This window comes from Ranitomeya variabilis, chromosome 2, assembly GCF_051348905.1.
Source record: "Ranitomeya variabilis isolate aRanVar5 chromosome 2, aRanVar5.hap1, whole genome shotgun sequence".
In the NCBI taxonomy this organism is placed as follows: Eukaryota; Metazoa; Chordata; class Amphibia; order Anura; family Dendrobatidae; genus Ranitomeya; species Ranitomeya variabilis.
This window is the reverse complement of record NC_135233.1, coordinates 664,364,468-664,380,188: the sequence shown is the minus strand read 5'-3', so window position 1 is coordinate 664,380,188 and position 15,721 is coordinate 664,364,468. Positions and strand designations below refer to the sequence as shown.

Here is a 15,721-nt window from a genome sequence, read left to right as displayed (position 1 = left end):
GCTAGTGGCAATGGCACTTATATCTTTGGCTTAGTAGCTGGGTTCCAGCAGCACCAGATGGTTCTCGCTAGTGCCAATGGCACTTATACCTTCTGCTTAATAACAGAGTCCCAGCACCACCTGCTGGTTCTCGATAATGTCTTTGCCACAGGTTCCTTCTACTGTGTATCCGGGTTCCATTAACATCAGCTGGTCCACGAATGTGTTTTCGGACACTGGTACTTCTTGCTGTTCCTCCGTGCACCTGAACTACATGCTTCGAAAATTACAATTATAAATACAAGTACCAAAAGAAGAAGAACAAGAAGAACTAGAAGAAGAAGAACCAGACGAAGAACAGCCAGAAGAAGAAGAACCGGAACCAGAGGAAGAAGAACCAGAGGAACCAGAGGAAGAAGAAGAACCGGAACCAGAGGAAGAAGAACAACTGGAAGAATAACCGGAACAAGAGGAAGAAGACCCAGAGGAAGAAGAAGAACCGTAACCAGAGGAAGAAGAACCAGAGAAAGAAGAAGCGGAAGAAGACCCAGAAGAAGAAGAAGAACCAGAGGAAGAAGAAGATGAAGCAAAGGTTTAGGAAATGGAAGAACCAGAAGCAACAGTACCCAAAGCACCAGAACCAGAAGAACCAGATACCATAAGACCAGAAAAAAAAGAATAAGCAGAATATGAAAAAGCAGAATGATAAAATGCAGAAGAAGAAAAAATAAGTCTAAGCAGAAGAAGATGAAACAGTGTATGGGGGCGAGTCCATTCCTCCTCGTGGTACCCCTGGAGACTCCCTGCTGCTGTGGGGCAAGCTGAACGCGGACCCCTCCCGGTGAGAGTCCCCTGAGACAAGCCTCCTGGAAGGTGTATTTTTCAAATGTTGCTAAACCATGCAAAGTTCTTATATTTAAACCTACTCCGACACAACAGAGGAATAGGGCAAGCAAAATTATTTTTTTTTTTTAACAATAAACACATTTTCTTAAAAAAGCTATCAGAATGAGCTATTTAAAAAAGAAGGATGAAAGGTAACAAAAAGGGCAAGGAACAGCAAACATGGCATCAATGCTGCTGCCGCGGAATGATGTGCAGACAAAAATGTAGGCAGGACACTTGCTACAGCGCAGCTTTAGATCTCTTCAACATTTTTATTGACTGTGGTGACTGGGCGTCAGCTGTAGACTAGAGCCTTCCAGCATCTTGTCATGTGCGACGTGGGTCAGAAAGATGTTGGTGTGATCTGTATTGAAAAGTGGGCCAAAATCCCTGCTGCAGTGTGCTCAAACTTGGTCAAGAACTGCAGGAAACGGCTGACCTCTGTAACTGCAAACAAATGTTTCTGTACCAAATATTAAGTTCTGTTTTTCTACTGTATAAAATACATATTTCATGCAATAAAATGCAAATTAATTATGTAAAAATCAGACAACATGATTTTCTGTATTTTTTTAAGATTCTGTCTTTCACAGTTGAGGTGTACCTACGAGAAAAATTACAGACCTCTCCATTCTTTGTAGGTGGGAAAACTTTTAAAATGGACACTGTATCAAATACTGTATATACTCGTGTATAAGCAGAGTTTTTCAGCACTTTTATGTGCTGAAAACACCCACCCCAGCTTATACACGAGCCATTGACCCAGAAAACAGCAGGGGAGGGGAAGCGGCGGAGCAGCAGGTCACAGGAGGCAGAAGCCGGCAACTGCGACTAAAGTCTGTGCCTGCTGCTAAAGAGAAATGAATATTCACTGCACTGGCAGAAAGAGCTGCTGGCACCGGAACGAGATGCAGCGAGAGTGCGCAGGGAAGGTAAGTAGGATGTTTTTTTTATTATGCTTTTATCATGGGGGCCCCACATGCAAGTATAGGGAGGAAGAACCATGGATACAGTACAAGAATGGGGATAAGGAGCCATGTATGCAAGGATAGGGATAAGAAGCCATGTAGACAAGGATGGGAATAAGGAGCCATGCTGACAAGGCTGGGAATAAAGAGCCATTCAGACGGATGGGGATGAGGGGAATAATAATAATAATACGACAATGCATACCCGGCTTATACTCAAGTCAATAGTAGTGTTGAGCAATACCTTCCGATATTCAAAAGTTTCGGTATCGGATTGGATCGGCCGATATCCCAAAAATATCGGATATCGCCGATACCGATACCCGATACCAATGCAAGTCAATGGGACACAAATATCGGAACGTAAATAAGCCCTTTCTGTTCTTCTATATGCTGTTCTGGAGGGGGGAAGAGTGTGGGTGCTGCATGGGCGGACACTGTGAGTGTCTGTGTGTGCGGGTGGGGTCTCTGCGGGCCTGCCAGGGATCTGTACGTGCCTTCCGGGGCTGTATGCGGCATGCAGGGGATCTATGCAGTGTGCCAGGGCTGCCTGGGCTCTCTTCGGTGTGGGGGGTCTCTGTGCGGCGTGGGGGTGGTTCTCTGTGCGGGGTGTCTCTGTGCGGCATGCGGGGTGTCTCTGTGCGGTGTGCAAGGTGTCTCTGTGGGGCGTGCGGGGTGTCTCTGTGTGGCGTGCGGGGTCTCTGTGTGGGGTGTCTCTGTGCGGCGTACGGGGTGTCTCTGTGCGGCGTGCGGGGTCTCTGTGCAGCGTGCAGGGTCTCTGTGCGGCATGCGGGGTGTCTCTGTGCGGTGTGCGGGGTGTCTCAGTGCGGTCATCGTCCGATGGGACTACAAGTCCCATTGGACGATGCCTGCTACACTGACAGTGATTGACACATTAGCCAATGATGGGACAGTAGTAGTCCCATCATCCGGCTAATGTGTTGAATGAAAAAAAAATACTCCATACATACATACATGCTACAAACATGCTACATACATGCTACATACATACATGCTACATACATACATGCTACATACATGCTACATACATACATGCTACATACATACTACATACATACTGCATACATACTACATACAAACATACTACATACATACATACTATATGCATACATACATACATACTACATACATGCTACATACATGCTACATATATACTACATACATACTGCATACATACGACACACGTGCTACATACATACTACATACATACTGCATACATACATACATACATACATACTACATACAGTACATTCATACATTACATACATATAGACATACAGTACATTAAACATAGATTACAGACTCACCATTACTTGTCATTTTGATCCCAGAAGCCAGTGTCATCTGTAAAAAATATGAAAAAAAAAAACCAACCAATATACTCCCTGTCCGCAGAAATCCACGAGTGTCCCACGACGATCTTCCATGGAGAACGGCAGCAACAGCTGTTGCAACCGCTCTCCAGGGGACCCAGATACACAATGACGGGAGGAAGGTATTCCTCCGCCGCTGTAAAAAAAAAAGTCCCTAGTCTCACTTTATGGCATTGCTGTATGAGAAATTTTCCCAGGCAGCAATTGCCATAAAGTGAGACTTTGAACTCAGGTAACCTCAGTGATACACTGCAGGAGCCATTGTCTCCTGTCAGTGTGTCACTGAGGGTCCTATAGAGCAGTGACATCACCCGATGTCACTGTTCTATAGGGGAGATCGTCGTGGGACCCTCGTTATTAATTGGACTACGGCGGACAGGTAGTATGCGGTTTATTATTTTACATTTTTTGCAGGCGCTGAAGTAAGGTAAGTATGGTGAAATGAAGAATATTAAAATACTTTTTCCTAATGTGTGCGTGTTTTATTAACCCTTTCTTACTATTGGATTAATAACGGATAGGTGTCTTATTGACGCCTCTCCGTTATTAACCCGGCTTAATGTCACCTTACAATAGCAAGGTGACATTAATCCCTTATTACCCAATATCCCACCGCTACACGGGAGTGGGAAGAGAGGGGCTAAGTGCCGGAATTGGCGCATCTTACAGATGCGCCATTTCCGGGGCGGCTGCGGACTGGTATTTATAGCCGGGGGGGACAATATCCATGGCTCCTCTCTAGGCTATGAATATCAGCCCACAGCTGTCTGCGTAGCCTTTCTGGCTATAAAATGTAGGGGGACCCCACGTCATCATTCACAGCGACAGATTCAGCAAAAGAACGGATGAAACAGATGTGAAATGATGAATCCGGACTCCGAATCCATTTTTTCATGTATGTTTCCATTCAATTCATGAACATTTTCCGTTTACTTATTTCCAAAAAATGCATCAAAACCGGTCAAAAAAACGGAACGAAAACTGCATCAAAAACAGCATCAAAAACAGCATCTAAAACCGCATCAAAAACTGCACCAAAAACTGCACCAAAAACCAGCATCAAAACCTACACCAAAAACTGCATGTCGTATTTTGGCGGACCGTCGGCACGAAAAAACGTTCAAGTGAACGTTTTTTGTCCCTCGGATCCACCATTTTCTACCGCGCATGCGCAGCAGAAACTCCACCCCCTCCTCCCCGCACTTCAGAATGGGCAGCAGATGCGTTAAAAAACTGCATCCGCTGCCCACGTCGGGCACAAATTTCACAACGTTGCATCGGTACTTCGGCCCGACGCATAGCGACAGACCCGTACCGACGCTAGTGTGAAACAGGCCTTTATGAGCGTTGAATTTAAAACAAAACAAAAAAAACGGCGTGGGCTCCCGTGCAATTTTCTGCGCAAGAGGGGGAAAGCCGACGGCCAGGGGACAATATTTGTAGCCTGCTATGAATATCAGCCCGCAGCTGTCTGCGTAGCCTTTACTGGCTATTAAAATAGGGGGACCCCCAAAAAAAATGACGTGGGGTCCCCCTATATTTTATAGCCAGAAAGGCTACGCAGACAGCTGCGGGCTTATATTCATAGCCTAGAGAGGAGCCATGGATATTGCCCCCCCCGGCTACAAATACCAGTCCGCAGCCGCCCCGGAAATGGCGCATCTGTAAGATGCGCCAATTCCGGCACTTAGTCCCTCTCTTCCCACTCCCGTGTAGCGGTGGGATATGGGGTAATAAGGGGTAAATTTCTCAGCCAGCAATGCCATAAAGTGAGACTAGGGACTTTTTTTTACAGCGGCGGAGGAATACCTTCCTCCCGTCATTGTGTTCCTGGGTCCCCTGGAGAGCGGTTGCAACAGCTGTTGCTGCCGTTCTCCATGGGAGATTGTCGTGGGACACTCGTGGATTTCTGCGGACAGGGAGTATATTGGTTGTTTGTCTTTTTCATACTTTTTACAGATGACACTGGCTTCGGGGATCAAAATGACAAGTAATGGTGAGACTGCAATCTATGTTTAATGTACTGTATGTCTATATGTATGTACTGTATGTAATGTATGAATGTACTGTATGTAGTATGTATGTAGCATGTATGTAGTATGTATATCTATATGTATGTCATGTATGGAGTATGTATGTAGTATGTATGTAATATATGTAATGTATGAATGTACTGTATGTAGTATGTATGCAGTATGTATGTAGTATGTATGTATGTAGTATGTATGTAGCATGTAGTATGTATGTAGCATGTATATAGCATGTATGTAGTATGCATGTAGCATGTATGCAGCATGTATGTAGTATGCATGTAGCATGTATGTAGCATGTATGTATGTAGTATGTATGTATGTAGTGTGTACATATGTAGTGTGTACATATGTAGTGTGTATGTATGTATGTATGTAGTATGTATATATGTAGTATGTATGTAGTATGTATGTATGTAAGGAGTATGTATGTATGGAGTTTTTTTTTTTCATCATTCAACACATTAACCGGATGATGGGACTACTATTGTCCCATCATTGGCTAATGTGTCAATCACTGTCAGTGTAGCAGGCATCGTCCGTTGGGACTTGTAGTCCCATCGGATGATGCCCACACTGAGACACCCCGCAAGCCGCACAGAGACACCCTGCACACCGCAGAGACCCCGCACGCCGCACAGAGACCCCGCACGCCGCAGACACCCCGCACGCCGCACAGAGACACCCCGCACGCCACACAGACACCCCACAAGCCGCACAGAGACACCCCGCACACCGCACAGACACGCCGCACAGAGACCCCGCACGCCGCATAGAGCCCCGGCACACACGCAGAGAGCCCCACGGTCACGCACAGACACCGCCCGCACACGCACACACGCAGTCTCCGCCCACGCTCCGCCCACACTTCTTTATATTGCATAATTTCAGTATAGGAACTTCCGATTCTGATTTCTGATATCGAAAAAATAGCGGAACTCGGTATCGGAATTCCGATACAGCGAATATCGGCCGATACCCGATATTTGCAGTATCGGAATGCTCAACACTAGTCAATAGGTTTTACTAGTTTTTTGTGGCAAAATTAGGTGCCTCAGCTCATACATGAGTATACACGGAACCTATTTTCCCCACTGTATACAGCTCTGGCAAACATTAAGTGACCACCACATCGAAACCCTGTCATGGCCAGCCCAATCTCCAGACCTGAACCCCATTGAAAACCTCTGGAATGTAATTAAGAGGATAATGGATAGTCACAAGCCATCAAACAAAGACAAACTGCTTACATTTTTGCACCAGAAGCAGTGTGAAAGACTGGTGGAAAGCATGCCAAGACGCATGAAAGCGGTGATTAAAAATCATGGTTATTCCACAAAATAATGATTTCTGAACTTTTCCTGAGTTAAAACATTAATATTGTTGTTTCTAAATGATTATGAACTTGTTTGTTTTCTTTGCATTATTTGAGGTCTGAAAGCACTTTTTTTTTACTATTTTTCTTTGTCAGAAAAAAAAATTAAATGTATTGCTTGGAAATTCTGAGACATGTTGTCAGAAGTTTATAGAATAAAAGAAGAATTTACATTTTACTCAAAAATATACCTATAAAGAGAAAAATCAGACAAACTGAACATATTGCAGTGGTCGATAATTTTTTGTCAGAGCTGCATATATATATATACAGTGGGTACAGAAAGTATTCAGACCCTGTTTGGTGTTGAGTTCCCACCGCTGCACAGGAGGAATCTCAAGCCATCTCTGCTGCAGTCTCCCATTCTCCTCCAGCTGCAGTGGAGCCTGCTCAGCAGAGACGTCGGTCCCAGCGTCTGGTTATTGCTGTCCTTTCAGGCTCAGCCATCATAACCAGTACTGATCAGCGGCAAGCGAGTGTTCCTGGGACTAATTCCTACTTTTCTTCTTCTGAGCATGCCCAAGGGACGACCTCCCATTGGAGGTCGGGGGTCACATGCTCAGGTCTTGTAGCAGCTCCTATTGGACCACTAGGAAGGTCCCGGAGAGCTTCAGCTATAAAAGGTTCGCATGGCCACACGGCCATGCGCTAGTATAAACCTGTTATCATGTGTGTGTGGATGTATGCCTGTTCTGGTGATTGCTCCTTAATCATTCCCATTCCTAGTGTTGTTGAATGCTCGCGAATGTTGGAACTACCTAGCGCCTGACAGTGCTATCCTAGACACAAGAGCACAATCCTAATGCGTCAAACCAGCAGCAACTGCCAGTGCAGCGCCGTGCGCAATCAGTGCACTTTCCCAGCGCTAGTTAGGGTGGTTAGTTGCATCCGCCAGAGCGGCGCTGTATGCACTCTGTGCGGTAACCTTTAATCAGTCCTGACAACCGGTCAGTGTAGGGTGGGAACTCCCACTTGGTCTCAGCATCTGACTCAGGGTGTGGAGGTGAGTTTCAGGGATCCCACTAGCGTCCATCAGCTGCACCCTGTGACAGCTAACATGGCACAGCATTTCCTTTGTTTTCCTGCGACTCTGTGCAGCAACAGAGTTCACATCAGTTCATACTGGGTGACGGAACCCATGTTTATTCTGGTGTAGTACCATCATATAGTGCTGCCATTACCTAGCAGCAGGTTCCATCTCTGCATGGTGGACCCCGGGCTGCGAACGGACCTTTACTATCTTTATATTCATTCAGTGCATTCCGCCAGCCCTAAGAGACCCCTTTAAATGTTTCACTCTTTGTTTCATTGCAGCCATTTGGTAAATTCAAAAAAGTTCATTTTTTTCTCATTAATGTACACTCTGCACCCATCTTGACTGAAAAGAAAAACAGAAATGTAGAAATGTTTGCAACTTTATTAAAAAAGAAAAACTGAAATATCACATGGTCATGAGTATTCAGACCCTTTGCTCAGTTTTGAGTAGAGGCACCCTTTTGAGCTAGTATAACCCTGAGTTTTCTTGGCAATGATGCAACAAGTTTTTCACAACTCGATTTGAGGATACTTTGCTATTCTTCCTTGCAGATCCTCTCCAGTTCTGTGAGGTTGGATTGTGAACTTTGGTGGACAGACATTTTCAGGTCTCCCCAGAGATGCTCAATTGGGTTTAGGTCAGGACTCTGGCTGGGCCAGTCAATAATGATCAGATTTATTCTGAAGCCATTCCTTTGTTATTTTCCCGGTGTGCTTAGGGGCATTGTATTGTTGGAAGTTGAACCTTCGGCTAAGTCTGTGGTCCAGAGCACTCTGGAAGAGGTTTCATCCAGGATATCTCTTTACTTGGCCACATTCATGCTTCCTTCAATGGCAACCAGTCATCCTGTCCCTGCAGCTGAATAATACCCCCATAGCATGATGCTGCCACCACCATGTTTCACTGTGGGGATTGTATTGGGCAGGTGATGGCAAGTGCCTGGTCTTCTCCACACATACTGCTTAGAATTGTTACCAAAAGGTCTATCTTTGTCTCATCAGACCAGAGAATCTTATTTCTCATAGCCTGGGAGTCCTTCATATGTTTTTAGCAACTCTATGAGGGCTTTCATGGGGCCACTCTGCCATAAAGGCCTGACTGGTGGAGGGCTGCAGTGATAGTTGACTTTGTGTAACTTTCTCCCATCTCCCCACTGCATCACTGGACCTCATCCACAGTGATCTTGGGGTTCTTCTTTACCACTCTCACCAAGGCTCTTCTCCCAAGATTGCTCAGTTTGGCTGGATGACCAGGTCTGATGGGCCCAAACTTCTTCCGTTTATGGATTATGGAGGCTACTGTGCTCTTAGGAACCTTGAGTACTGCAGAAATTATTTTGTAACATTGGCCAGATCTGTGCCTTTCCACCATTCTGTCTCTGAGCTCCTTGACCAGTTCCTTTGCCCTCATGATTCTCATTTGGTCTGACATGCACTGTGAGATCTTATATAGACAGGTTTGTGCCTTTCCAAATCAAGTCCTATCAGTTTAATTAAGCACAGCTGGACTCCAATGAAGGAATAGAACCATCTCAAGGAGGACCACAAGGAAATGGACAGCATGTGACTTAAAAATTCAGTGTCTGAGCAAAGGGTCTGAATTATTATGACCATGTGATATTTCAGTTTTTCTTTTTTAATGAATATGCAAACATTTCTACATTTCTGTTTTTTTCAGTCAATATTGGGTGCAGATCGTACATTAATGAGAAAAAATGAACTTTTTTGAATTTACCAAATGGCTACAAAAAAACAAAGAGTGAAAAATTTAAAGGGGTCTGAATACTTTCTGTACACACTGTACATAGATGTTGATATAATTGATACATTCTAATTACATATTCTATATAAATATATAGTATATTCTGGTCACATATACTTATTTTTTGGTATCAATTTTTATTGACTTATTTATTTTTGTATTAATGTAAAGTACTCACCTGTCGTTTTGAATGCTCACTATATTCTCCAGGAATGTTGTGCGCACTTTTAATTAAAGTTCTAGCAATATGATAGTAGTAAACACTTATAATAGTCAGTGGAATTAGATAGTAGACCAAGAATATAAGGACAGAATGGATCTTTGGATGCATGTCATCATTTTGTGGATATGGGATACAAGCTGTGAAGCTGACATTGTCTGATCCGTTGATATGTGCCACTTCAGAAAACACTGCTTCAGGGACTGCCAAAAGCATTGAAATGATCCAGATGGCTGTCGCTTTTATACATGTCCACAGAACAGCACTTGATGTCTGGATGTCCATTGGATTCACGATAGCTTTGTATCTGAAAGAGCAAGAAATAAATACATGTTAAATACTGAGAGGGAAATTACCAAGTTAATTCTAACCTAGAAACAAGCATGATTTAACCTGATACATGGTATTATAGAACATAAAGAATCCAAATAGTGTGGTGAAATAAGGATCTGCTTTGCATCTAATATGAAATTTTCATGCAATGATATCAGTGAACATTAATCCAAAAATAATTTGCTAATTAGTCTCATACTTTTCAGGTATGTATTTTACTATAATCCATATTTAGTTTGGTATTAGGTCTTTCATATTGAGATGCATAAAACTATTTGCAATTCTGAAGCTCAATCTGTACAGAGTAAATATGTTTTACACATTATAAATTACCAACCCACAGTTTAAATTGTATGTTTTTCTCTTTTCTTCCCCAAATTGTTCATGATATTACAATTTTTATTAATATAAATCTGATTTTTCTATTCTTGTAAATTGTCTTGGAACTGCCTTATTAGTTTGCCTAGGTTTCATGTGCTTTTACGGCACATGTTCTACTATATCTTTGAACATTAAAATTAATAGACAAGAATAAATTCAATAGATTTATGCTATTTTAATTTGAAAGACTAGTGGCAGCTGTTAACAGCTCTCTTGGATTCCCTCTCAGGAATTGTGCATTAAAGAGGATATTTATGCCATTATGAATAATGGAATTCACTGTCTGCACCGAGTGCAATAACTGTCAATGCACATCAGACAGAAAATACAAGTTACCAATAATCACTAATATAGAAATAATATACTCAGATAAAACTTTGTTGCTTTCTTTTTTCTCAGACTAGAAAAAGCTTCAAATTAAAAATACATTTTATTTGGCAGTTTTCTGTTTTTCTGCTATCTGACAGAAGAAAACAAAGGACATTTTATGTCATCTTCGAACTGCGTACAGTCTAGTTAATTATACCATCTGGTCCCACTTAGAAAGTTTCCTTTTTCCCAATTTTATACTACAGCATGTCACAGAAATCAGTAAAGGCTATGGTTCCTTAGTCTGGCAACAAGTTATTAGTTTAAATCATTATAACCCCCTAATTAATTTATGCCCTGTGCGTGTTTAATAATGGAATAAAAATAAAGATTAGAGGTATTTTTGTTTTTGCATTTTTGTTTTTTGCTCCCCTTTTCCCAGAGCAAAAACCTTTTTTTTTTTTCACTCAATATGGCCATGTGAGGGCTTGTTTTTTGCGGGACGAGTTGTACTTTTGAACAACACCATTGGTTTTAACATATGGTGTACTGGAAAATGGGAAAATAATTCCAAGTGCGGTGAAATTGCCATTATCATTCTCTAGGTCATTTTGAGTTCATAGACACCAAACGTGTGTAGCTTGTTTATTATCTAAGTAGTTAAAAAAATATCCAAAATTTGTTAAAAAAAATAAAAAATTGCGCCATTTTTGGATACCCGTAGCGTCTCCATTTTTCGTGATCTCAGGTTGGGTGATGGCGGATTTTTGCGCGCTGAGCTGACATTTTTAATGATACCATTTTGGTGCAGATATGATCTTTTGATCGCCCGTTATTGCATTTAATGCAATGTTGTAGTGACCAAAAAAAACAACATTCTGGTGTTTTGACTTTTTGTTTCATTACACCATTTAGCCATCAGGCTAATTCTCTTTTTATATTGATAGATTGGGCGATTCTGAATGCGGCAATACCAAATATGCATATGTTTGATTTTTTAACTGTTTTATTTTGAATGGGGTGAAAGGGGGGTGATTTGACCTTTTATATATTTTTTTATTTTAGCAATATTTTTTTTAATTTTTTTTTAACTTTTTGCTTGCTTCAATAGTCTCCATGGGAGATAAGAAGCTGCCATAACCCGATCGGCTCTGCCACATACAGGCGATGATCAGATCACCTGTATGTAGCAGGACTGCTCGCTTACTATGAGCGCCGACCACCGGGTGGCACCCATAACAATCCAGCAGTGATAACCATGGAGGTCTGCTGGAGACCTTTGGTTGTCATGCAAAACCCATCAGCGACCGGTGGTCATGTGACACGGGAGTCGCTGGGCGGGATTTCCAGTGCGCTTGCCGGAAGCACGCGTTAAATGGCGCTGTCAGAATTTGACAGTGGCATTTAACTAGTTAACAGTCGAGGGTGGATCACGATTCCACCAACGGCTATTAGAGGCTGTTCAAAACAGCTGATATGCCAGGAAAGATGTGAGCTCAGCGCCGGAGCCCGCATCAAAGTGAGGGAATACAACATCGTCGTACTATGATGCCCGATATTAAAAAGGGGTTAAAAAACATAAAAATATATCTTTCTGTTAAAGAAACCACATATGCAGTAGGTCTTCTGGTCCAGTTTCTGTGTGAATGTTCCCAAAAATTTGATTTGTGGCGAATAAATTTGTGCAAATCTAACTATCGGAAAGCTTGTAATTTTTCAGAAAATACATGTGGGAGATAACCGAGAGAGAACTGTGCAGACGACAAGAGCTTGCACTTCACAAGCAAGAAGGAGAGAGAGGAAACTGCTGACCATAAGAGCTTATACTGTGGAGGAGAGAGAGGCCCACACTGACCATAAGAACTTATACTGTATTGGAGAGAGACTACCCTCCTAATCATAAAAGCTTACACTCTACAGGAGAGAGAATTACCCAGGGACTATAGAGATGGAAAACGACTCTGCCCTACAAACTGTACTCTACTGGGATCTTAGTTAGCTACAGGTACTAACTGCCCTCTCACCCATTGTACAAGGAATGATAATCCATAAGATGTCATAGATACAGGGCATTATGGGGAGGGTCACTGATGTTTCAGAAGCTGTGTTTTTTAGATGCCATTATGCCATCACATATAAAAGCTTTTACATTTCAATTCAGTTTTCTTAAGGATTATTGTGAAAAAATGCACAATTTTTGTACATTATTTACCAATGACTGTAAACAATGTGTTCAATCAGTTGTACCAGTTGGAACAATTACATGGATAACCAATATGACTATTTTAGTTACTAGCTTGATACATTTATATAAAAAACTTATTAAAAAATGTAATTAAACAGCAAGCACAAGACGGATTTCATCAACCAAGGTATCATGGCTTAAAATATTCTCTTTCTCTCATTATTCTGTAATTTGGCAAATATTAATAATTATGGTAATCCTAACTGACTGAAAATGGGAAAAGTTTATTCTGATTTCATGTCAGACATTGAGAAAATATTTCATATAGTGTATGCAAACTTCTGGTTTCAACTGTATATAATATTCACTATTTTAACCTTAGGTGCAGGTCATTGAGGGATCAGTGACCTGTCAGAAGCCATACTGATGAACACCTAATCAGGGCATCACATGAAGACCCCCCCACAGGCCGCCCCGAGGCACGAGCATATCATTAAGTGAAATCTGAAAATAAGAATTAAACAACAACCACAAGGCAGATTTCACCAACCATATTAATCAATGTAACAGGGACAAACTGACACTGTCTTTAGGTTACTCAGTACAATGCTGCTGACAGGTTCCCTTTAAAGGTGCTTCACCATATTCAACCAACACCTCAGCGATATTGCACCAGCAGGGCGGATGACCTGGTGCCTCACAGCACCCATGCTGCAAGGCTGAATCCCTATGACTCCAGGCCACAGCCCCCAACAGGCACATCACCACATGAACAATGGCCATCATACATCACCAACATCAGATGAAAGGAGCTAAAACTCATGTTCTGTAAGCTCTCAGACTGTGAACTGAGGGCAAAAATAGGCGGAACCCCTCTATGAGTCTCCAGCTAATTAAAAACACCTATGCCAAATGAGAGCAGTATTGATTCAAGTAAAAAAAGATGGGCCAGACCAGGCAATATGCTGAACTGTACAAAAAAAAATACGGCCAGCACATCCAAAAATTGTACGTTGGTCTAATGTAAAAATTTGCATAACTGAACATGAGATTTTTAGCTTGACATTCTGATGAGACTGTATGAAGCCAACTGCCACATAACAGCAAACCACTCAGTGGGTCCCTAACTTTTTATAGCCTTTGAAATGTGGCATGCGTCAACCACTGTCGGAGCGACAGTGCGTCAGCAGGGTGGGCAAGTTGGTGCCTCACAGCCACATACTGCAGAGTCCCCATGACTTCACCTCACACCACAACGCAGGCCACAAAACCACAGCAACATTTTTTAACTTTATGGAAAAAAAACCCTGCCCTTTCATCTTTTTTTTTAAATAATATACAGGTCTAAAGAAATGTATCCCGATATATCAGTACAATATTCCTGCAAAAAGCTATATAATTTCTTTACTAACAGACACTCCCCAATTAAACAACTGTGTGACCTATGGTTCACTGTTTACTGTCTCTGCCTTTTATGTTAAAGATAAAGAAAAAGACACAAAAATAACATGCACATAAGTAAAGAAAGCAACTATATCCCATTGGAGGTATTAGTGATATTATCCCAATAATGTAATACTATATACAGTGTATTGAGAAAGTATTCGGCCCCCTGGAACTTTTCAACCTTTTCCCACATACCATGCTTCAAACATAAAGATATCAACATTTTTGTGGAAATTCAAAAACTGAAAAGTGAGGCGTGCAATATTATTTGGCCCCTTTAACTTAATACTTTGTTGCGCCACCTTTTGCTGCAATTACAGCTGCAAGTCGCTTGGGGTATGTCTCTATCAGTTTTGTACATCGAGAGACTGAAATTCTTGCCCATTCTTCCTTGGCAAACAGCTCGAGCTCAGTGAGGTTTCATGGAGATCATTTGTGAACAGTAGTTTTCAGCTCTTTCCACAGATTCTCGATTGGATTGAGGTCTGGACTTTGTCTTGGCCATTCTAACACCTGGATATGTTTATTTGTGAACCATTTCATTGTAGATTTTGCTTTATGTCTGAGATCATTGTCTTGTTGGAAGACAAATCTCCGTCCCAGTCTCAGGTCTTTTGCAGACTCCAACAGGTTTTCTTCAAGAATGGTCCTGTATTTGGCTCCATCCATCTCCCCATCCCTTTAACCATCTTCCCTGTCCCTGCTGAAGAAAAGCAGGCCCAAACCATGATGCTGCCACCACCAAGTTTGACAGTGGGGATGGTGTGTTCAGGGTGATGAGCTGTGTTGCCTTTACGCCAAACATATCGTTTTGGCATTGTTGACAAAAAGTTCGATTTTGGTTTCATCTGACCAGAGCACCTTTTTCCACATGTTTGGTGTGTCTCCCAGGTGGCTTGTTGCAAACTTTAAATGACACTTTTTATGGATATCTTTGAGAAGTGGCTTTCTTCTTGCCACTCTTCCATAAAGGCCAGATTTGTGCAGTGTACGACTGATTGTTGTCCTATGGACAGACTGTCCCACCTCAGCTGTAGATCTCTGCAGTTCATACAGAGTGATCACAGGCCTCTTGCTTGGCTGCATCTCTGATCAGTCTTCTCCTTGTTTGAGATGAAAGCTTAGAGGGACGGCCGGGTCTTGGTAGATTTGCAGTGGTATGATACTCCTTCCGTTTCAATGTGATTGCTTGCATAGTGCTCCTTAGGATGTTTAAAGTTTTGGAAATCATTTTGTATACAAATCCGGCTTTAAACTTTTCCACAACAGTATCACAAACCTGCCTGTTGTGTTCCTTGGTCTTCATGATGCTCTCTGTGCTTCAAACAGAACCCTGAGACTATCACAGAGCAGGTGCATTTACAGTATATGGAGACCTGATTACACACAGGTGGATTATATTTATCATCATTAGGTATT

The 15,721-nt window shown here is 42.2% G+C and overlaps 1 protein-coding gene across 1 annotated transcript in view; it reads right to left on the bottom strand.

Annotated features, from left to right (window-relative positions):
- The window catches only part of NMBR (neuromedin B receptor), a 536,877-nt gene that overhangs the window by 119,928 nt on the left and 401,228 nt on the right, over positions 1–15,721 (bottom strand). Inside the window, exon 2 of the mRNA XM_077292811.1 lies at positions 9,607–9,955. Within this exon, the coding sequence (XP_077148926.1) occupies positions 9,607–9,955 (349 nt within the window). The remainder of the gene's footprint in view (positions 1–9,606; positions 9,956–15,721) is intronic.